General features: G+C 38.9%; 1 protein-coding gene across 11 annotated transcripts in view; it reads left to right on the top strand.

Moving 5' to 3' along the window:
* Positions 1-23,086, top strand: part of PHF20L1 (PHD finger protein 20 like 1) — an 82,275-nt gene that overhangs the window by 16,586 nt on the left and 42,603 nt on the right. For 6 of the 11 annotated variants that reach the window (XM_050940686.1, XM_050940685.1, XM_050940695.1 and 3 more), the window contains exons 3-9: positions 4,694-4,865; positions 6,069-6,153; positions 7,205-7,293; positions 10,274-10,336; positions 14,441-14,648; positions 15,251-15,379; positions 20,293-20,375. In XM_050940686.1, coding sequence (XP_050796643.1) covers positions 4,694-4,865; positions 6,069-6,153; positions 7,205-7,293; positions 10,274-10,336; positions 14,441-14,648; positions 15,251-15,379; positions 20,293-20,375 — 829 coding nt within the window. The remainder of the gene's footprint in view (positions 1-4,693; positions 4,866-6,068; positions 6,154-7,204; positions 7,294-10,273; positions 10,337-14,440; positions 14,649-15,250; positions 15,380-20,292; positions 20,376-23,086) is intronic. The other 5 variants (XM_050940689.1, XM_050940690.1, XM_050940693.1 and 2 more) reach the window with 3 other exon arrangements.

Genomic DNA, 23,086 nt, shown 5'->3' on the forward strand with positions numbered 1-23,086 from the left:
AGGCTGTTTCCCATCAAGAAGCTTGAAAGGGTGGAAGCCTGTTCAGGCTTGTGGTACTTCTCACATTGCAAACAAAAGATAGGGGAGCAGCTGGTGCCAGTCTTTGGCCTCTCCCATAAGCCTTTAACATATTCTTGAGGGTCTTACCAAACTGCTCCACCAGCCCATCCACCTGGGGATGGTAGATTGTGGTCCGGAGAGGTCATTCTTTTCAACGGTGCCCAAACTTGCTGCAGCACCTGGGGTGTGAAATTTGTCCCTTGATCTGTGATGACTTCCAATGGAAGGGCAACCTGGGAAAACACTTGGAGTAGTTATTGTGCTATGGTGGAGGCAGAGGTGTTTCATGGGGGGATTGCTTCTGGATATCAAGTGGCATTGTCCGCAAGTACCAAAAGTGACTGGGCCTATTATATCAATCCTTACCCATTAAAAGGGGCATGAATGGGGCCCAGCTCAATCTCTTTGGAGTTACTTTTTGACAGTTGGGGCACAGTAAGCAGAAATCGGCTACCTCTTTATATAGCCTTGGCCAAAAGAATCATGCCTACAGTCTTTTTTGGGTTTTCACCTTATCTAGGTGTCCGGCTATGGGAAGAGTATCGGCTAGCCATAGGAGCTCACACTGATCGGGCTTGGGGACTAGGAGTTGATATTTGGGTTCTTTAATTTGGAGATGTCTCATGGAATTCAAAGTGGGCAGCTGGTGCGATACGTGTTCAGAGGTGACCATCTTGTTGATTGTGCTGTATTGGTTAAAACATTCTCAGAGTTTCTGATCATCACATTGAGCTGCCACATTGTCAAACGTGTAACTCAAGATGCTGTTGTCTAGGATGGGGAAGGAGCTCTGCAGTGTATGTGGGAAGGGGATAACGTACAGCCTGTTGGGATGTTCCTTCTTTGGGGCCTGTCCTTTAGGAAGGTTCTTCTCCAGGCTCCACGGTGTCACCTCTGGCGCAGACCTAGGCTTGTCCTCCCTTCTGAGATGACTTCGGCTGTTTCTGTGAAACTTGGGACCTTCATGAGACTTCAAAAAAATCAGAGTGAGCAAAGGGGAATAGATCCCAGGCATATGGGTGTGGGGGGCTTTTCTTGCATCTGAAGGGTGTATGAGGTGGAGGGAACAGATTCTCTTCTGAGGAGAGTCCCAAGATGTGTGCAGTTGCGTCTCAGGATCACTGGTCGGGGTAGGTGATCTATCTGGAGGTGCCCTGTCTGGTCTGCTGCCTGCAAAATTACAGATGCCATTGGGTATGTATGGATTTCTCCATGGATGCAGGAAATCTGGACTGATCACTCTCGATCTGTGGCTTTGGGTCAGACTAAGTCCTATTGAAGTAGAGTTTGTCCATACCACTCCCTTATGTTTGGCCCTATTTTTATTGGGATCAAGAAGAGCCTTGCGTCCTAACTCCTAGGCAGTTCTGCCTGTAAGAACCTTTCAGGTGTCTCCACTTCCTCCACGGCAGATGTGTTTGAACCTCCATAGGGAGAATGTGCAGCTGTTGTTCCAAGACAGTATTGTCCATGAGCTCCACCACCATCTTGGCTTCCAGGGATAGCCATTGGGTAGCTAGTTCCTGGAGCTGTTGAGTTACCTCCTGGAGGTGTGTCCCATTAAGGAATGACTCCAGTCAAAATTTGTTTCAATAAACCTATAAAGAGAGACCAAGGCAGCCCAGGATGCTCCCCTGCCCCCACATTTCCTGCTGTCCTCTTTTATACTGTAACTAAGGTCCATCTCTCTTCTCAGCCCGCTGCACTCCTCTGAACCCAGAGGAATGGTATCCCTTATAACTTCACAGGATTATGTATAAATGTAACATTTATTTCAGTAAAAGATATTAGCTCAGTGGTTTGAGCCTTGGCCTGCTAAACCCAGGATTGTGAGTTCAGCCCTTGAGGGGGCCACTTAGGGATCTGTGGCAAAAATCAGTACTTGGTCCTGCTAGTAAAGGCAGGGGGCTGGACTTGATGACCTTTCAAGGTCCATTCCAGCTCTAGGAGATAGGTATATCTCCAATTATTAAATATTAACAGAATACAGTCAGTCACTTTTCTAGCTAATAACTTGTTAAAATGTATCTTGCAGATCAGCCAGCGGACAGATATTTGTTGAATATCATGTTCAACAAACGTCGCTGATTTTGTTCAAGTAATAGATTTTCTGAATAATACTCAACCAATCTTACTTACAGCATCTTATGTTTTGTTATATCCCTAGCTTCAGTCTTTCATTTTTTTTTGTTCTGTATTAGATTGTGGTGCACCTTTTACTAAGTTGTCTTTAGTGTTGTCTTCCTCTTTCTCCTTTTTCCATATACTGTGTTCTCTACTGCCTCATTTACATTTTCTGCCTTTCATATTGTTTTCCATTTCTCCCAAAAGCATAGTCGCTTCTCTATTTCAACAGTTTATCCCTCCCTCTGTTCTGCTCAGTCCAATACGTGCACCCCCTATAGGGCTTGGAAATTTTACCAAACAGCTTATAGCCAGAGAAATAAATCTACCAGCCACAGAACAATACAAAATAGGGAAAGGACACTGTATAGGAACAATGTCTAGATGAGGACACACTCTTTCTGCTTTGGGGATGGACAGCTCTACAAGGGATGAGGAAGTGATATAAATTTGAGATCCGGGAAGACTTTCTTCCTTTCCGGGATACCTTCCTGGGACTTGGGAACAACAGGAATCTGGAAAAATAAAATAGGATAATTGCAAGTGAGATGGGAGTTCTTCACACCCTGGGATTCTTCTGCAAGTCTGCAGTTTAGATATTAGCAGACCTTAGTTGCTGCTGATGAAGAAAAGGCAGGCCGGAATGAGCACTGAGAGAGGAGGGAATTGAGATGGGCTTAGGCACGTATTGCGCTGTCTGTTTGCGCTCAATTGCTGAAAAATAACTTGATAAACAGCAGAGAAGAAGAAAATCCCTAAACTTCATAGAAAGTATTTGTTTGTTTTTTTTTAAATCAGGATTTAGTGTTTAAAGGTTGCTGTGTCAGAAATTTGAAAAGAAAAAAGTTGATATCTCTTTCAATATCAGGTGGCACAGTGCTTCAGGGTAAGGGAATATGCAGTAGGAATAGAAGATGACTGCAGCAGCTGCCACTCTTTACTGTTGAGGGAACATTGTCATTGTGTAGATTGAGTCTCCTGCTTTGGAAATAGGCAGCCCTCCTTTCACGGTAAATAAATGTTTCAGTAGCTCCAGGATCTCTGTCATTTTCTGTCCATTGTCACTCCTATTTTTTGGAAGTGTAGAACTTCCCAAGAAATTGTTTCTAGGTTAACCTGAATTCCCAAAATATTAACTTGAGAGGAAATTACTTAAACTTAAAAAATCCACCAGATAGTTTTAGAAGGTGCTTTTGTGTTTTCCGATCCATTTATATATTTGCTCTCTTTTCAGCACACCAGTCTTGTAAGCACTTTATGAAACTGAAATAATATAATCTGGTTATATTGATGGTGAACATTCTGTCAGAAGACTAGATATTGCCTTATTTCTGCCCAACTAGTTGCTCCCTAAAGCCAAAATAGCCCTTAGAAAAACAAAACTAAATAATGTGGCTTGATTCCTGTGGAATCTAAATGCACCACCATGATCATTATGTAGCCCCACAAATGCTAAAGATCTGAAAAATGGGAAGTCTCTTTGCCAAACTTAATACAGGTTATACAGATCCCAAAGTAGGGGGTAGTTAAAAAATCCATGTTAAATTCTAACTTTAGGTGATGAAGAGTTGTTCTGATTGAGGGCCACGTGTAGTTGGTTCTACTGATTATATGTAAAGTTTGAGGGGCAATTAGAACCCACAGTCTTTAATTAATACTGGTGTCTTTGTTTTAATGTGCAATTTAAAAAATATTAGTATTGAAAAATGACTGTGAATTGGATTCGGTAGTGACAAAGTCTGTGGAGCTGATCTGCAAAATAGTCAACAGCTTAAATTCAAAAGGAATGTTCTGTGAACTCCAGTTGTTTTTGATTAGTTAGCAGCTTGGATTTGCCTGAAATCATAGAATCATAGACTATTAGGGTTGGAAGGGACCTCAGGAGGTCATCTAGTCCAACCCCCTGCTCCAAGCAGGACCAATCCCCAGATTTTTACCCCCGTTCCCTTAATGGCCCCCTCAGGGATTGAACTCACAACCCTGGGTTTAGTAGGCCAATGCTCAAACCCCTGAGCTATCCCTCCCTGAAGCAAGTATGTGGAACATTATTATGCAGATTAAAAGTAATGAATTCATTTTTTTTAAGCCAATTCACCACTCTGCTATCCCTCCAGGAAAAGAAACAAACCCTTCTGTTTTTGCTTTAATCAACAAAATTATGAATACAAAGCTAAGCATGAAACTTCCAATATTTAACCCAAATAAGGCATCCATTTGAACATTACCTAGCAGTTTCAGCCTTAAATCTGAATTTTCACAATTGTATGGCTGTAAGACAGGACAGTGACCCACCTTTAATATATGTAGAGGATTTTGCAGCTAGTTATTGTCATATCAACAATTTAACATGTTTAAAACTTCTTTCAAATCCAAACTGATTCTTAGTACCAAATGTTGGTTCAGTTGACACCACCAAAGTAGTTTAAACTGTTTCATGAGTACATCTTTATGCAGAACGTTGCTGGAAAAAGTTGCACAATTGACACCTTTCCTTTTGTTGTTGTTCAAGGTATCCATCTCGCATTGAGAAAATAGACTATGAAGAGGGAAAGATGTTGGTCCATTTTGAACGTTGGAGTCATCGCTATGATGAGTGGATTTATTGGGACAGCAATAGATTACGACCCCTGGAAAGACCGGCACTAAGGAAAGAAGGGCTAAAAGATGATGATGAATTTGTTGTAAGTAGCAAGTTAATTTTTTTCTGACTCCTTGCCTAAGTTATTTTATTTAGGCTTGGAAGGATTAGATTTTTATCAGTTAATGCCTGTAAACATCAATTTCACCATAAAACCACAAATGGACGAAAAAATATTTCCTTCAGTGATAATTAGGGGTGTCAATCGCAGTTAACTCACATGATTAACTCAAATTTATCGTGCTTAATCACAGTTTTAATCGCACTGTTAAACAGTAGAATACCAATTGAAATTTATTAAATATTTTGAATGTTTTTCTACATGTTCATACATATTGTGTTCTGTTTTGTAACTGAAATCAAAGTGTATATTTTTTATTACAAATATTTACACTGTAAAAATGATAAAAGAAATAGTATTTTTCAGTTCACCTCAAACAAGTACTGTAGTGCAATCTCTTTGTTGTGAAAGTGCATTTTACAAATATAGATTATTCACTCAAAACAAAACAGTGTAAAACTTCAGCGCCTACAGGTTCATTCAGTCCCAATCACTAAGACAAACAAGTTTGTTTACATTTACGGGAAATAATGCTGCCCTCTTATTTACAGTGTTGCTGGAAAGTGAGAACAGGCATTTGCATGGCACTTTTGTAGCCGGCATTGCAAAGTATTTATGTGCCAAATGTGCTGAAGATTCATATTTGTATTCTGTGTTGTAATTGAAATAAATATATTTGAAAATTTAGAAAACATCCAAAAATATTTAAATAAATGGTATTCTATTATTGTTTAACAGTGATTAATGGTTTGACAGCCCTAAGATCAAAATTTACACATAGGCAAAGTTTAAAAAAAAAAAAAAAAGTGCTGCTTGAGAACTTAAGGATATTTACTTTGTAAATTTTAATTTGTATATTTTGATATGTGATATAGGTAATTTGTGTTTTTAACAGTGCTAAAGTTAAAAGCTTTATAAATATCAGCAGCTACTGCCATTAAATAATTGTCTGACCCCCCCCTTCAAAAATTGTCAAAATTTTGATCAATACACTTTTTTAAAATGCTTAAAAATAATGATCAATATTATTTGCCAAAGTTATAAAAAGTAAAAACTGAATTCTGCCAAACCTAATGGTATTAATTTTTTTTCCCCCAAGGTAAATATTGCTAAGTTATAAAGCTTAAGCTTGTTTAGGAAAGGTTTGCAGGGCAAGATATTAACAATTAAAAATGTTTAAATTAGGATTTTAAAGCTGGAGAAGAGGTGCTAGCTCGTTGGACAGACTGTCGATATTATCCTGCTAAGATTGAAGCAATTAACAAGGAGGGTATGTATATAAATACAGTGCATCTGTAAGTACTTTTATTTGTTTATCAGGAACACTGCTATACTCCTGTTTAAAATCAAAATGTTTGCAGATACGGTTTTATTCACTACGTTAAACATACTATAGGAAGCATTGCTAGTCTATGAGGGGAGGAATGGGTTTGATCTAGTGAGCATTTACCATCTTTTATTTCTGTGAAATTAAAAACTTGGGGTACCTCCTCCACTCAATAGTAATGTAACTTTCATTTATAGTAGTAAGATGAACATCCTTGCCTCAATACTGTAGAACCCTTCACAGTACTGTTGGTTTGGGTTTACATTTATATGCTTACAGTACCTCAGTTCTTCTAGAAAATATTAAAAAATCTCATTTCTGAGCTTTGGTCATCAGTGAAATAAGATAAAGTAAATGCGATATTAAAAGGAAAATGCCAGCTAGTTTAGGCATAAAATTTAAAGTAGTTTGACGTTTGCATTGTTTTGTTTTACAATAAAAGCATTGCAATAGATTTTATTTAAAAACTAAAGAAAATTATTTTTGGGTATGGGTTTAAATGTACTGATAATATGTGGCATTTTTGGATTAATAAAGTGGAAATTTATAAACAAAAATGAAGCACTACTTATTGTCCAAGCTATGAGAAATGAAGGATGTAATCATATAAAATAGGTTTTACAGCTTTAGTTTAACTGTCCAAGGTCCTGAAACCACAAACACATATTTCAGTTTATGCGCTTGTCTCCTCTTATAGTCCCATAGAACTCAACACTGAGTTTTTCATTGTGAATAAAGAGGGGTTTTAAGCACTTCTGTCTTAATTGTGTCCCTTTTAATCTTGATGTGATCCAAAGAGGATATGTGATTGTAACCATGAAGGGAAGAACTTTAAATAGATGCTCAATCCTATAGTATTTGCAGAGCCAAAGCACTCACTGATGTCACACAGTCATTTCAGACCCCGTCCTGCATGTATTTGTAGCATTTTGGGGAAGTACTGAGGTAGGTATGTTTCTAACTACTCACAGTGATTGCATCAATCCTGTTTTAGGAACCTTCACAGTACAGTTCTATGATGGAGTTATTCGATGCCTAAAAAGGATGCATATCAAATCTATGCCTGAGGATGCCAAAGGGCAGGTGAGGATATTAGGCATCTTTTCTTGCTTGTTTGTGTTGACTGCTAAGCAGGGCATGTGGTATTAACAGTGACTTGTGAACAAATTGTCTGCTGACTACCCCCATGCAGGAAGGGCCACGTAACACAAATGATTTTAAACTTGCTGCTGCCTTGTCTTTAGGTCCCTCAATATGTTGGTTCACCAGTTCTTAACTGCAGGGGGTACCCTAGCATGTGCTAGTGATGTCACCTCAGTTATGAAACCTCTGAGTACAGTATGCTCTCCTCACTGGCTCATCTGTTCCCTGACTGTTCTCTTTCCAGTGGTCCCAACCCAGGACCACATAGGGGCTAACAGGTTCTCTCCTCCTTGGTCTTTATGGCCCTTTAGAAGAGGCCTTAGCCTATCAGTGCGCCGCTATGGTGGATTTGTTACAATGTCAGATTTCTACCACCTTCTTTTATTAATTCACAGTTGGTTCATTTTTTTTTGTCTCCCTATGCCAAACCTTTTATATGTAACAGTCTCAGTGCCGTCATAGAAGAGAGTAGCACCCTACAGGAAGGGGATGACATACACAGATACAAGCTAAGATCAATAGCAGGATTTTAACTAAAATACTTAAGATTTTTATCCAAGTTTTATCCAGTCTCCAAATTTGTATGAAGCCTGCTTTGAGCAATAATCTTTTTAGAGTAATTGTGCTGGTAATGAGAAATTTTAGCTATTTTTAAAAAATGAAATGATTGTCTGAAACTTGCTAAAAGAAGCAAGCCAATTGATAAAACGCAAATAGTTATAGTCCCCAGTTTTTCAAGAAATTGTTCTTTTACTTGGAAGAGCAGAATTCAAATGTCTAATCTGCTCTGGAAAATGACATAAAATGAATAAATTACTGGGTTTGGTTTTTATATGACTATTTGCAAATGGAGAAATGGGAGGGCCTTTTAAACAATAATTTGTGCATGCTTCTGTGTAACTGATAGCTTTAAATCATGATATGACAATCATGCAAAGAAGTTAGGACTTTGGAGGAGGACAGGAAATGGATTATTTGGGGCATCTTCAGACTTCAATCGCCCCCCTCACCTTTTTTTTTTTTTTTAATTAAATACTCACATAACCATCCAGCAAGAGGCTGATGGTAATGTATATTCTGTTGAGTTTCTGTACAAACGTTGAATTGTGTATAACCCGATGAGGTAAGAAGTTAAACATTATTTCATTCAATTTTACAAATAGGGAAACTTAGGCAGGGAGGTTGTGCCTTGAATAAAGAAGAACAGTGAGCTTGGATTAGAGTTCAGAAGTGTCCTTTGCTTGTTTCACTAAATCATGTTGTCTGTTACACTATTGAGATACTGCTCTGCAGCTAAAGGCCACTTTGGCTTCTCAGCTGAGAAACAAAAGCTCAGCTGAAACAACCAGCCAGTGACGGGAGGAAGTCTGTAAGCATGCTAGTGCCATAAATAGCAGTCCAAATGGCATTCTTACAAACGCAATAAATTATTCTGCTTATCTTCAAATATTGAGACACTTGTGGTGTTGGATTTCATGTATCTGAGGCCAAACCTGAGTGGCTATAGTGGAGATCTTGAGGAATAATCACTGGGACAAACTTGCATTTTTGGCGATTAATTTTCATGTCTACACGGGCTAGGAAATGTTCACATTTAAAATGAAAGATGAGATTAACCTTGACATTTCTAAGTCCCCCAAATCAGAGGCAGGAGTACAAATCTCTTGATCTCAAAGCAGGCTCTGGGTTTCATTTTTAAGTAGTAATATAACTGCTGGACAGGAGACTAGGTAAATCTATTATGCTATGGCAAAAAATATCCATCTTTATTTCAAAAGTATTTGTGTTGTAAAAATTAAAATACAGCCTAAGATTGATTTGAAGGTAAAAGTTATCTAAGACTAAGTTTTGTTTCAAACTAAAATTGTTCTTTTGTTCTAAAAGAAGACACTTATCAGGAATTATTGGACAGGCATAGGTTTTTATATGATTTCTCAAAGAATACCCCTCAACATAATTTGATTGATATGAAAGTCATGCATCAGATGAACCTGTGATACTATTTGTTAAATTCAGACCCAGAACTTTTTTCCTATTGTGATTTCTTCCCCTCCTGCCCCTTTCTCTCCCAAAAATACTTGTATATAGTTATAGAGGTTTAAAATTGTATAACTTTTAAAATAATAGTAAGGTATTAACATGCAACATTTTTTTCTGAAAATGTTGAATATGCGCAAAAATAATTTGTCCATTAGTGTGCAAGCTGACCTGAGAATTACAGGGGCAATGTTTTGATATTTTTAATTCACTAAAAGTTGACTACAAATTCATTTTTCTAGCACCTTTAAAATAGTGAGTCTGTATAAAATATAACTAACATTTTTGTATAAGGATTTTTTCTCCTCCCTTTGTTTGTGTCGTCTCTTGTGTGTGACTAAGAGCAGTGTATGAGTGATGCAAGTGACCACTAGAACAGTGAAAGTGGTTATACCCAAAGTACTGTCAAATGTACAAATTAAGCACCTTGAAGAAGAGACTATTTTTTGATTTTTTTCTATTCCAGTAATCTTTGGAGTTATTTGTAACAAAAATAGGTGTAATATTTTCAGATGGAAATGTGATTTTAAGTTCACATTGTCTCTTTAAAGTGAGCGATACTGTAGAACTTGTAACATTCTAAGTAAATTTCTTTTAACGCTACAGTATTTGTGTGTATTCAAAAGTTTCCGCTGTGAGGGTGGAAAGGCAAAAACAAACTATATAAATATTTTTGTATTCTTATTTATATGGAGACTACAGACCAGGTTTCTGCTTGGATTATCTACGTTTTAAAATGTAGACAGAAATGCAACTGAGGTGGGGAAGAGAAGAAATGGAAAAGGGGGAGAATGAAAACTGCCCTTGGGGAGCACTTACAAATAATTCAGATAACTTATTTGTTCTGTTTCATGTGTTTTTGTTTTATCTTCAATATAATTAGGCGCGCGAGAGGGAGCAGATAGCGCCGGAGCTGAGATTAGTGACGGAAATCGAACCAAAAGAAGTGAGTTTTGAGGAGGGATTTGAAGGAGAGGGAGGGAACTTGGTACATAGGACGAGGAAGCTGAGGAAAAAAGGCACAATTGGCACAGAGACAAAGAAGAGATGATAGGAGAAAACAAGAGCTGAGCTGCAGGTGGGGCAGAGCTGCGTAGGTTGTTGAACGTGAGAGCAAGGAATCCAGTCTTGATTCTGAAACAGCCAGTGAGCTAGAAAGGGGTGTGGATGTGTGTGGTGGGAAGGATAATGTGGTAGGAGTGCCAGAAGAGGAAGTTAACTGTCGTGTTTTAGATAGAGAAGTGAAGAGGTGGTGGTTGTGATAGCTGAAGAGAGAGGTGGCAAGACATGAATCCAGCTGTTGGCAGAAGGGATGGATTTTAGAACTGCTACTGCTTTTTGCCTTCCCACTGTTGCAGTTATAAGATTACAAAATTAATTGTATTTAAGATGCAATTGTCCTAGCCAATCAATGTATAGGGATGCTGGATGCTTCCTGCTAACTTATTTCTTTATTATGCAGTTTCCTGAAGTTTGGCTTAGTTGATCTGATTTTTTAATGACTGTGTGGTTTGCTATATAGTCATGCAGTATGCCAGTCTCTGAACTCTAGCAAGGGCTATTTTTGACCAGTTAGAGCGCAGTGATTTCTTTAATAAGTTACTGTGCAAATCTTTTTGCTTTAGCTTTCTCAGAATTTCATCCGTTTGTCCAAAACCGGAACTGCTGCTTTATCTTCTGACTGCTTTCTGTTACTCTGTTGCCTCATATAGTCCTGGACAGGTTAATTAAACAAATGTTTGTAGTGGGGGTAGGAGGAGAAAGAAAGTAACTAAGCCTTCCTTAAATGGCAGGGAGGAAATACTGAGGGGGAAAAAGGTCATCTGAGGAGAACATTGTGGCTCAGAAGTGGAGGCCTCCATGTTGGCTGCGGTTTGATCATAGGCAATGAGTAATCAGAACAAAGTGATTTATCATGGCTAATCAGAGCACTGGGGAGGAAGGGGATTGCTCCATTTTAATTTGGTAATAACTAAATCTTGGAATTTGTATATATAGTGCATGACAAAAAAGCTGCTGTTACTGATGTGATTAAAATTATTTGAATGACAAGTTACTGAGAGTCTAGCTACATCTCAGTATTGTGGCTGGCTGTTAGGTTAGAAACCTGGTAACAATCTCAATTCAAAAAAGACTTGAAACTCATTCAGATTAGAGTCCACCTTCTTTCTTTCTTTCTTTCTTTCTTATACAAGTTTTATAAAGGCTTGTAAATACACTCTGAGCTTACATTTGAAGATGCTTTCAGGAATTTCTGTGCTTATCAAGAGAAGAATATATCCTTCTTTAGTTTCTTACACAGGAAATTATCTGTGATAGGGTACTCAGCCAAAATAGACTAGCAAAGTCTCTGGCCAGTTTCCTTCATTGTGTTTAACAGTCTTTAAACAAAAACAATATAAATAGGACAGTTCTTGTCTCCAGATCTTCCCGTCTTGGCTTCTAGTCATGCAGCCTCCATGTGGTTCCTCTTTACCTGCACCTCCAAAACCTTGTATGGCTCTGAGCTTAAAAAAAGCTTATGCATAAGTATAGGTAGAAACCACACCCCAGTCACCTTTCTCTCAGGGCGACACTTTCATAGGGGAATTTGAAAGCCTGAGCTTAGAAACTTTGCTGGGATTTAACCCCAAAATCACCATACCACTGTCTGACTCAGCAGGACCCCCATTTATGGACATCACTGGGGCAGTGCCACCTATGCGGTACCAATAATCTGTACGTACCATCTCTTGCTCACATCTATCAACTTGTTGACCTAAACTGCACTAAGTAAATAAAAATTTAAATATAAATTGCGGAAGTGGGTCTACCAGCATATGAAAACTACAGGTATCTTCATGACATTCTCTTCCTTTCTCCTTTTTTCTATTGTTTTCCTATGTTGTGCCTCTGGCATTGTAAGCTCTTTGTTACTAGAACTGGCTTTTCTTTCCCATCTATAAAGTACCATCCATATTTCTGGTGCTATATAAATAGTAATGCTACTATATGAAGCTGCACCAAGTGAAGGATTTCTTCAATTTTGTGATCGGGTGCAAATGAGTATGGTATGCGTTGTTGAAGATCCACGTGTCTACACTTCTGCAATTAATTTTGTAGGTTAGCTCAGATTCATACTGCAAACTCTTTTGGGGGCAGAGACTTTCTTTTTAATATATGTAGTTGGTATTAGCTAAATCAGTGAAGCTGAATACTACGTTAATGGTATTCAGACACATACATAACTAACTTATCCTGAGGACTGCAGAATAAGGGGAGAATGTGAAGCAAATAATGTCATAGAGAAGAAACAGTCAACTTCACAGGAAAGTTACTTGATCTTCTTGCATCAGTGTCTAACGTCCTGAAAAAGGGACCTTGCTTACTATTGATGTGTTGAAACTATCACTGTCACAAAATGTGTAGTTTATTACACAGTGGAGATGCATATTCAGTGCAAAGCAGTGGTAGAAATGTGAATTAAAGGTTGGGCTGTATGAAGAAGAGAGAGAGAATAATGCAGAAAAAGATTTTTAACTGGTCTGAAGGTATGTCCCCATGACACCTTAAAGGGAGCACAGAAAATAGAAAAGGTCCACTGAATGGTAATTGGAAAAACTGGTAGAGGTGTTGTATGGAAAGGTTTCCATGTATAAAAAAATTAAAGGGATTGGGATTGTTTAGTTTAGAAAGAAGTGAAGTATGATTGGAAAAGTGAAAGGGGGGAGGGATAGCTCAGTGGTTTGAGCATTGGCCTGCTAAACCCAGGGTTGTGAGTTCAGTCCTCAAGGGGGCCACTTAGGGATCTGGGGCAAAAATGAGCACTTGTTCCTGCTAGTGAAGGCAGGGGGCTGGACTCTGACCTTTCAGAGTCCCTTCCAGTTTTGTGAGATAGGTATATCTCCATATATAAAGCCAGTCAGGTACTGTTTTTTAATATATCCCATAATACAGTAGCAAGGAAACAATCCAGATGAAATACAGCACATTTTGAATGAATAAAGGAAATACTTTATTTCTTACTGAGTGCTGTCTCCACTGAACAGAGAGGAAAATGTGGTCTTTGCTCTAGGGATATTATAACACCTTTCATGCACATGCACACGCAGTACAATTTAAACATAACATGCATACCTACATATAAAACAATGAGATCAACCAGTCAGATGGTCTGAAATAAATCTTTTCATTCAAAAAGTTTAAAAATATAATCAGTTGGTGAATACAATTGTTTTTATGTAACAAAATTTTTCTATGGAAAACACTGCTGCAAGATGTTAAGACAAATGGCTTACTGTAGTAGAGTTGTCAAGTTGTTAGAAGAGGGGATCAGGGTCAAGATACCTAGGTTCTGCTACTGCTCACTGTCTGGCCAAGGGCAAGTCACTTGAATTCCTTGTGTGCCAGTTTACCTACCCATCTCTAAAATGGTATTAAGATCTTCCTACCTTGCAGGTGGATTGTGACAGTTAATTGCTGTTTATAGAGCCATTTGAGATTATTGGATAAAGCTTGAAAATTTAATACAGTAGGAATAGTATTTGCAGGTACTCTAGAAATTGTTGTACCAGAGTTACCATTGCTTCAGGTCATTACTTGATCAACGGCTTAGGTTATAAAGAATTCTCCTGCCCTTGTATTGTGCAGTTTGCAAGACATGTATGGGGCACAGAGGGATTGGTTTTCCATTTGAAATCGCTCGATTAGTGTAGGCCACAGCTAGAGACAGGATAATGGAGTTAATGGCCTGTTCCAGTATGACAGTGCCTGTATTTCTGTAACTCTTATAGCATACAGATTAGTTATTAGGGCACAATAGTGCTTGAAAGGCTAATCATGGAGAGAGATTTCCATATGCAGTGTTTTTGTTATTTTTTTTAAATCCACGAGGTAGATTCTAGTTACAGTATATGGGCAATTTGGGAAGTACATTTTACTGAATCATGGGCAATAGTCATAAAACTAAACATAAATGTACTTGGCAATTTCTGGATGAGATTGCTCGCTATTTGTAAATAGTGTCGCAAACAGCTCCTAATACTACTCCACCTTTGTTTTCTTTTTGGAGGATTGGATAGCTTTGGTCAAAGCTGCTGCTGCAGCAGCAGCCAAGAACAAAGCAGGCAGTAAACCTCGAACCAGTGCAAACAGCAATAAAGATAAAGAGGAGAGAAAATGGTTTAAAGTACCTTCAAAGAAGGAAGAAACCTCAACCTCTACAATCATGCAGGATGTACAGAAAAAGGAAGAGGAGCCTACATCTAGTGAACCATTTGGTACAAACTATATTCTAGTTCTTATTTTTCTAAAGGCTGCAAATACACCTCTACCCAGATATAACGCTGTCCTCAGGAGCCAAGAAATCTTACCGTGTTATAGGTGAAACCGCATTATATCGAACTTGCTTTGATCCGCTGGATTGTGCAGCCTCTCCCCCGCCCCCCTCCTCCCCCCGGAGCAATGCTTTACCACATTATATCTGAATTTGTGTTATATCAGGTCACGTTATAGCAGGGTAGAGGTGTACTGTTTTTTCTGCCTGCCCAATTACTCTTGGCCTCAGAATCTCTCTTGTACATATTGCAAAATGATACTGCCAATGGTTCTAGACTAGAGGAAGATAGTGTTTATATCTTAGTAGACTTCAATACTGAAGTCTGGAGCAGTGTTAATCATTTACATTTATGTGCAAATTTCTATTTCCTAATATTTTTCTGTATCCTGTTAATTGTAAATCTTCAATCTGCCAGTTATGGCACATAAAAGCCTACTCCTTCATTTTAGAATATATTTTGCATTGAAATATTTACAGTTGATCAGAAATGTTTATGAAATGTGAATTTGTAGATGAACACTTCCATGTCTGTTCTTTTAAAAGTAGGATTCCCAGTAGTGGACGTTCCAAAGATGGCGTTTGTGCGGGCAGAGAGCACATTATCGCACAAGAGGAAAAGTAATCTAGGCAGCTCATTTCAGGCAAAGAGAGCTCGTCTTAACAAGATCACTGGTAAATTTCCTTTTTATTGAGAACGTCATTACTTTTTAACATATCCAAATGTTTATGCTTGTACATAGAGTGCTATGGTAGATCAGTATGTCTGTTTATTATACTAATACTTTGCAGTTGCCATTTTTGACGATCTCAAAGCATTACACAAAGAGTAATAAAGCCAACCCCCCTCCAAGATTTTGACGTAAGATCTTTGATTTGACCTATGTCTTCGATTCAATGTCATGATAATTTGATCATTCTGAATAGACCTCTTCCTGGAACAAGTGTGTTCATTAGTTTATAACACCTTTTATCTCCTGCATAATTCCCTTTATTGGTTGAGGAATGTTATTTACATGGGCTGTGGATATGGCATTCTGAGTGTATTACGCACACTGAATCATTGCTAGTAGATCAGTGGAGTAACAATACCACTGGCTTTGAAGACAACCAAAAGTTCTGTCCCAGTTTGTTTTGAAGTAATGGCAATTGCATTGCTGGGAGGAGACTAGGAAGAGTCTTAAAGGAAAGTTTAAAAAGCATAAGCATTTATTCATGCACTGAAGCACTAGAAAAAACTTCATAATTTCTAAAAGGATCTGTACCTTATATACTATGCAGAGGTATTAAAGGGGTAACCAAGTGTACAGTAACAAAATAAATTTCCATAGGAGGACTGTGATCTGGTGTGCCTGTGACAGCCTTCATTGAAAATGCCAAGATCAGGGCAGGCTGCTGAAGTTAAACTCGCCAGCCAGTCACAAATAGTGCTTCTGATTCCTCACACTGGCTATCAAGAAGAAGGAATAATAATAATAATAAAAAAAAAATTACACAGCCCCCTTTATTGCATTCCAGTTCTCTGGCTCCCAGTCAGAACATAGGTCCAGAAGTTATTTAGAAAACTCTGTTCTCTATACAAAATGTTCTTCTGACCCCAAAGGCCCTTTACCAGGTCAGTATTCTTACTGGATCTTACCCAAAATACCATGCTGCCAACCAATTCCTTAGTGTCTAAAGCGAAAGATTTATTATAAGGAAAAAAGGAAGAACAAGAAGAGTTATTAAACGGTAAAGCGGTCAGATACACACAGAGACTTCAGAGTCCGTATATCCAGTTCTTAGCAGCATTGGTGAGTTTGCTGGTTTGAAAGTGCCTCTGGAACAAATCCAGATTCACTCCTCTGTTCAGAACTTCATTTGTAGAAAAGTTACTCTAGAGGGACAAAATGGAGATGATGCAGCTGCTTTTTTTTTTATTTCAAGTTATCTCCTATAAACTTAAACTAAATTTGTAAAATTAAACAGTACATTTTGTAATGGTTATTTGGGGTCACTTAAGTCCCAGGCCTGCAACTTTTTCCATACGAAAGGATCTGTGCACTTATGCATGTTAATTGTCACCCACATAAGTTCAGAGGGGGTCCTCTTTTGAGCAAGCTGCATAATTGAGGTCTTCTTTGTTAGCTTATGAATTGCATGAACTCATGATGACTTCCATTCAGTTCTGCAAATTAGTGGGGTTCTGCTTTGCCTTAAATTAATGATTGATTAGTTTGGTTTTCTTAAGTAATGTCTTTGTGCATCTTGGATTGGAGACAATGTTCTGTTTAATTAAAAAAAAAAATCCATCAAAGTGATGTAACACACATAGTAAGGAATATAATACAGTTTCCTGTAGAAGATCCTTGTGGGCACAGAAGTGTGATAACAACTCCTTAATGGTGTCAAGTATCAGAGGGATAGCCATGGTAGTCTGGGTCTGTAAATAGCGGCAAAGAGTCCCATGGCTCTAGACTAACGGACATATTGGACACCCACGAAAGCTTATGCTCCAATGTGTCTGTTAGTCTATAAGGTGCCACAGGACTTTGTCGCTTTTCACAACTTCTTAATGAAAAGTTATCTGTGTTACTGATGGATTTGTGGTATTCCAGTGTTCTAAATGTGTTACTTCAGGAGCGTCCATAGTTCACTAAGTGATATGCCTCCAGTTTAATGTATTCTGAATTGATTGTGAGGGTATCTAATTTTCTATGGAATGCAGTAGCTATATCTTGTAGATTGTTAGCCAAACTGAACAATCTCTGTTAAGAGGTAGCTTCTTCTTGGGGCCACAGATTGCAGGAGAAGACTTTCAGACATCAAAGATATCTTGCTGTCTCTGCTTTAGTTTTCCTTTAGGCACATTCAGGTGGGCTGAGTCTCCTCAGCAACGTTATTTATTAGAGATATTAAGTAATAAAGCAAAAGTTCCCGGGCAAAGCAGCTCTGAAACACCTACTTTTTGCCTGGGCAACAACAAGCTTTGTGCATAAAGTGGGGCGAGGGGGAGAAATTCTGAACATCGGGTTTAAAACTGTTGGCTGTTTCTACTGTCTGGTTGTCAAATGTATATTAGTAGTCTTGTATATGGATTTGTGAATGAAGAACTAGCATTATTTTAAAATACTGGTTTCCCAGTGGTCTTAATATCAGGGTCCTCTGAAGTCCCTGTTACTTAAATTATAGAGTATGAAAATTCTGATTAGTCCAGTGGTTCTCAAACTTTTTTTTTCCCACAGACCACTTGAAAATTGCTGAGGGTCTTGGCAGACCACTTAATGATCTTTCCAAATGTTGTTTATACCATTAGCTAACTATTGTAAAGCACTCTGGATAAAAGCACTTTATAAAAAAAAATTAATAATTTTTTTTTGTTCTACAAATGAAAGCGCACACAACTCATATTTTAATATCCGTAGTCTTACCTTTCTAATGCAATGGATGTGCTCTCTCTCCCTGGCCACAGCAGACCCCGAGCTGGGACTGGGAAGGAAGAGGTCTCCCTTGCTGTGGCAGCCCCCAAGCCTGGGAAGGAGAAGGGGTCTCTCCCCAGCAGCCACATCCCTGGAGCTGGGGAAAGTCGCCTCTTTCTCTGGTCATCTGCACATCCCAGACTTCCCCCACCCCCTCTTCTCATCCCGCTGCCCCCTCCCACCTACCTCCTGTTCCCCCCAAGGCCACCACCTAACTTTACATGTGTGTATTCTCCAGGGTTCAAGCAGCTAATTAGTGGAGCCACACCAACATGGCTCCACTAATTTGGTGGGTGGCCCTTCATTTTCTCATGTGCGGCTGTCCAGGCCCGCACCTTAGAGGGAACTATCCGTGGACCACCTGAATGGAGCTCACGGACCAGTGGTGGTCTGCAGACCACAGTTGGAGAACCTCTAATCTACTGTATCCACTCGCCTTTGTAAGATTTTTCCTTGTGTTAGATGCTTCAGTGTTTTGTTTAGTCCAAACAGGATTTGCATGGGCCTATTAAAGAGATGAGACTACAAAACAGGCAAACTTTGATAGGAACTCTGCAACTGTAACTTATAACTAGGGCCTACCAAACTCACAGGCCATTTTGGTCAATTTCACGGTCACAAGATTTAAAAAATAATAAATGTCATGATTTCAGCTATTTAAATCTGACATTTCATGGTGGTGTAATTGTAGGGATTCTGACCCAAAAGGAGGTAGGTGTGTGTGTGTGTGTGTGTGTGTGTGTGTGTGTGTGTGTGAGGGTTCACAAGGTTATTGTAGCGGGGGCTGCGGTACTGCTACCCTTACTTCTACTCTGCTGCTGGTGGCGGTGCTGACTTCAGAGCTGGAGAGTGGTGACTGCTGGGCAGGTGCCCAGCTCTGAAGGCAGAGCCGCCATCAGCAGCAGCACAGAAAGTAAGGATGGTATGGTAGGGTATTGCCACCTTTACTTCTGCGCTGCTTCCTGCAGAGCTGAGCCCTCAGTCAGCAACCGCCACTCTGTCTGCCCAGCTCTGAAGGCAGCGGTGCATGATTTGGCATTGCCACCCTTACTTCTGTGCTGCTGCTGGTGGCACTTCCTTCAGAGCTGGGTGCCTGGCTAACAAACGGCACTCTGGTTGCCCAGTTCTGAAGGCAGTGCCAAAGTAAGGGTGACAATACCATGACCAGTGGCGGATTATGCTTTTCTGGGCCCTGGGTCAGAACAAGTGGGAGCCCCTCCACACCCCTTCCAACTGTAGTCGCCCCTATCTCCCTGCCCCCTACACTCCTGCCGGGGAGTGGGGTCAGGGCGTGGGGGATTCCCCTGCTCCCTGGTAGGTAGGAGCACAGTCGGGCAGAGTGGGGCAAGCCCCCATGCTCCAACCTTGTTCCCCAGCAGGAGCGCTGCGTGAGTACAGCGGGGCGAGGGGGTCCCCACTTTTCTGGAGCACCCCAATTGGCTGGGGACCCATTGACCAAGTGGCTAATCCACAGCTGACCATGACTCCCCTAAAATAACCTTGTAACCCCTGCACCGCCCCTGCAAATCTATTTTAGCTTAGGACTCCCAGTTTGAGAAATGCTAGTTCCCCCTATGAAATCTGTAAAAGTGTAATGTAGGGTAAAGGCACACAAGACCAGATTTCACAGGAGTAGATCAGCTTTCAAGGTCCATGACGTGTTTTTCATGGCCGTGAATTTGGTAGTGCCCTATTTATAACCATTAAGAAAGCACACAAAGACCAAATGTGGAAGGAACGAGTGAAGGAAGGAATTCGAAATAACCTCCTAAAATCAAAAGTTTGAAAACTTACTTTGACTATAGACCTGGTTTTGAAGCACAATTGCTTTGGGATTGAGAGTCGTAGTGTTACAGTTTAGAGCTCCTTTTCCCTCTCTTGGTGGTGGAATTGGAGTGGCTGGTGCTAATCCTTATTTACAATACAGGATCTGTGAATTGTAATCAGGGTCTCATAAGTTTTGTTCTTTTAAATGAAGGCTCCATACAAGGAGGTTTCAGAGAGAATCTTTTTATAGATGAAAATGTTTTAAGTTGTTTTCGTATTTATGTTTTTCATAAAACCTGGTGATAGCAAACGATAAAATAAACCAACCCATTCTAAATATCTCTGTGCAACTTTTCTCTCAAGGTTTGTTGGCATCCAAAGCTGTTGTTGTGGATGGTGCTGAAAAAAAGGAAGGCAACAAAGAAACAGCTCCAGTCCTGGAGCAGGTATGAAATGGTAGAGTTTGATTCTTTTGCAAGGTTCCCACTGGAGTGTGCCATGGAGATATAGTATCCGTAACAAAATTTCCCCTTCAGAAACAGCAATAGGGAACTAAATATTTGATCTTACGTTTACATCTCTGCGTAGCCAGAAGCATACAAGTAAATTGACACAAATGACAGTGTTAACTTTAATTTTCATAAATGAGTTACTGTCTCCAAGGAATCAAAGGCTAGGAAACAGCGCCCCCAAGGTTTTATAGCTGGAACCATGCCTATAACTGGCTAAGAAAAAGACCCTTACACAAATTTGATTTGTGGTTTGAAACAGGGGTTTGGGCATCTAGTAAAACTTCTTTTGTAAGAAGTTTCTTTTCTATTGTAAGAATTGGTGTTGTAGACTGTGCGTGTTTTATGAACTATTCAGTGAGCCATACATTTTGCTAAGATGTATATTTTAATACGTACAAAAAAGAAACTTTAATGTTAGGGGTCTGATTTAAAACCACTTATCTGAAGAATCGAAGGTTGCCTCCCTATCTCTGGCTCATTCCATTGTGTTCAGGTGTTGCTTGAGTCTCAGAATTGTGCATGATCTTGCATGCTAAAAGGGCTGACTACCTAAGCACAGTAAAGCAAGCTAAGGATGAAGTGGCAGCCTTAACTCTTGATGATTTTGCTTTTATTGGCTTAAATAAGATCCTTAATGTAGTTTTAATATGGCTTTTTTGTATGAATTTTCTTTGTTTTAATGGTTTGTTTTAAACAAACCATCTAAAAAGAGCACTTCCTTTCTTCACAAGCTCCCCCACGCTCTTAAAACAATCCCTACCCCAAACTTTGATACTGTGTTTCTTACAACTGGTTCTTTAGTCCTGATATATAGTGGCATTGCTTTGGTTTTTCCATTGACACTGGATTTGAGACGCTCAGATCCAATACAGAGTGCTGTCAATGGAAAGTGATGGTTCTACTTTTAATGCTGCCACTGTAATGGTTAATTCTGAGCTACTAAGGTGTCAATGCATTGACTGATATTTTTCATAATGGTTTATGATATATTGACGTGATATTCCACTTTTCAAATTTTTGCATATTAAAGATGCTATAATTTCTTAGTACTTTTTGTATGATACTTTCTGTGTGCAAAAAACTGAGATGTCTGATGGCATGACATTTCTGGAAGAATCATTACACTGTAAATCTTGCCGTGCAGAGTTCCATTGAAATGAATGGGATTTTGTCATTTATTAAGACTGTATGCAACAGTATAGATTACAGTGCATATTAAAAGAAACTTCTGAATAGTAACTTCTCAATCTAAAATAACTCGGCTGTTTCTATTTTTACTTGGTTGATTAGAAATAATAACAAAAAATCCAGAAGGGACTGTCACCATTCTCTGACTAATGGTCTGCAAAACATTTTTTGAAAATACTTGTTTTAGTTATGTGTTCTTAAAAAAAAACAAAAAAAGCATCCAAAACCCAACAAATGTACTACTTCGCCCCTTTCTTCTAACTGAAAAGAAAAACAAAAAAGCAATCAAACATAAACTGATGAAGTTGGGGTGGGAGTGTCTGAGCTCAAATTTTTTTTGCTAAATTACAGCCCAAATGTAAATTAAAATGGCCGAGTTATAAACCCCTAAAATGGCAAAGCTGACAGCCCTTAATTACAGAGGTACTGTCTGCTACCACTGTAATACTGATTGGGTAAATGTCTTGTAGTGTGTTTCTTAAATAATGTAATAGAGGACACAGTACTATTCAGGCCAACAGCCAAAACCATACTGTGCTGATGAAATTATATTTATAACTTTTTTAGTTTACAACTGTCTTAAACACAAAAACCTCAGACTATTACATGTAGATACATGAGTTTATTTAAATGTATTAGGGTTATGTAATATTATATTTCCTTTTGAGCAAGATCTGCTTAGATGAATAACTTCAATTCATGAAGGTTTTTTTAATGTTAGTTTGTCCTTGTTAAGAGGTTAAGCACCTTATCAAAATATTAATTTAATTTTTTAAATCTTGTTTAAATAACTTTGTAATTTGAAAGTAATGGACGCTGTAGTAATGTCTTTCACATATGTGAAGATGAACAATAAAATTGTTTATTTACAAGTTATGGCTCTAATTAATTTCTGGTAATAACTTTTGAAATCAGCATAGGTATACTCTACAGTTCATGGAATATTTTATTTAAATGAATAAACTGCACTTAAATCATGTGTATAATGAGCTGATTCAAGGATAAAACGGGGGATAACTGAATGGGGCACTTTGCACCGGAATTTTACATGGTACTTCCAGCATGCCATTCATGTAGCATGCAAGGGTGCCCTCTTTAAAAGTACGTCATGCGTGCTGCTTTCTTAATATTTCCACTGGAACTTGCAGCTCCCATGTTCCAGTGGAAAAGAGAGCTTCTATTCAATACCAAAAATGCATTCCTCTGAAGTACGGAGGTCTGAAAACTGGGAAATGCCCACAAATCGTAAGTGGAGTGAAATCTTTTTGGAGAAAGTGGCACACACATTCTAGAAACAGAAGTTTGCACTTTCATAATTATGGTTTTGTTAGCTAACATAATACCATGATGCATATTCAACTGGGCAATAGATGGAACAAATTTGAGGTCACGTGTTCAGATATGTACAAGCTGCCATCATTGGGCAAGTACTAACACTGTTACAGATTATTCAGCTT

This window comes from Gopherus flavomarginatus, chromosome 2, assembly GCF_025201925.1.
Source record: "Gopherus flavomarginatus isolate rGopFla2 chromosome 2, rGopFla2.mat.asm, whole genome shotgun sequence".
Taxonomy (NCBI): Eukaryota; Metazoa; Chordata; order Testudines; family Testudinidae; genus Gopherus; species Gopherus flavomarginatus.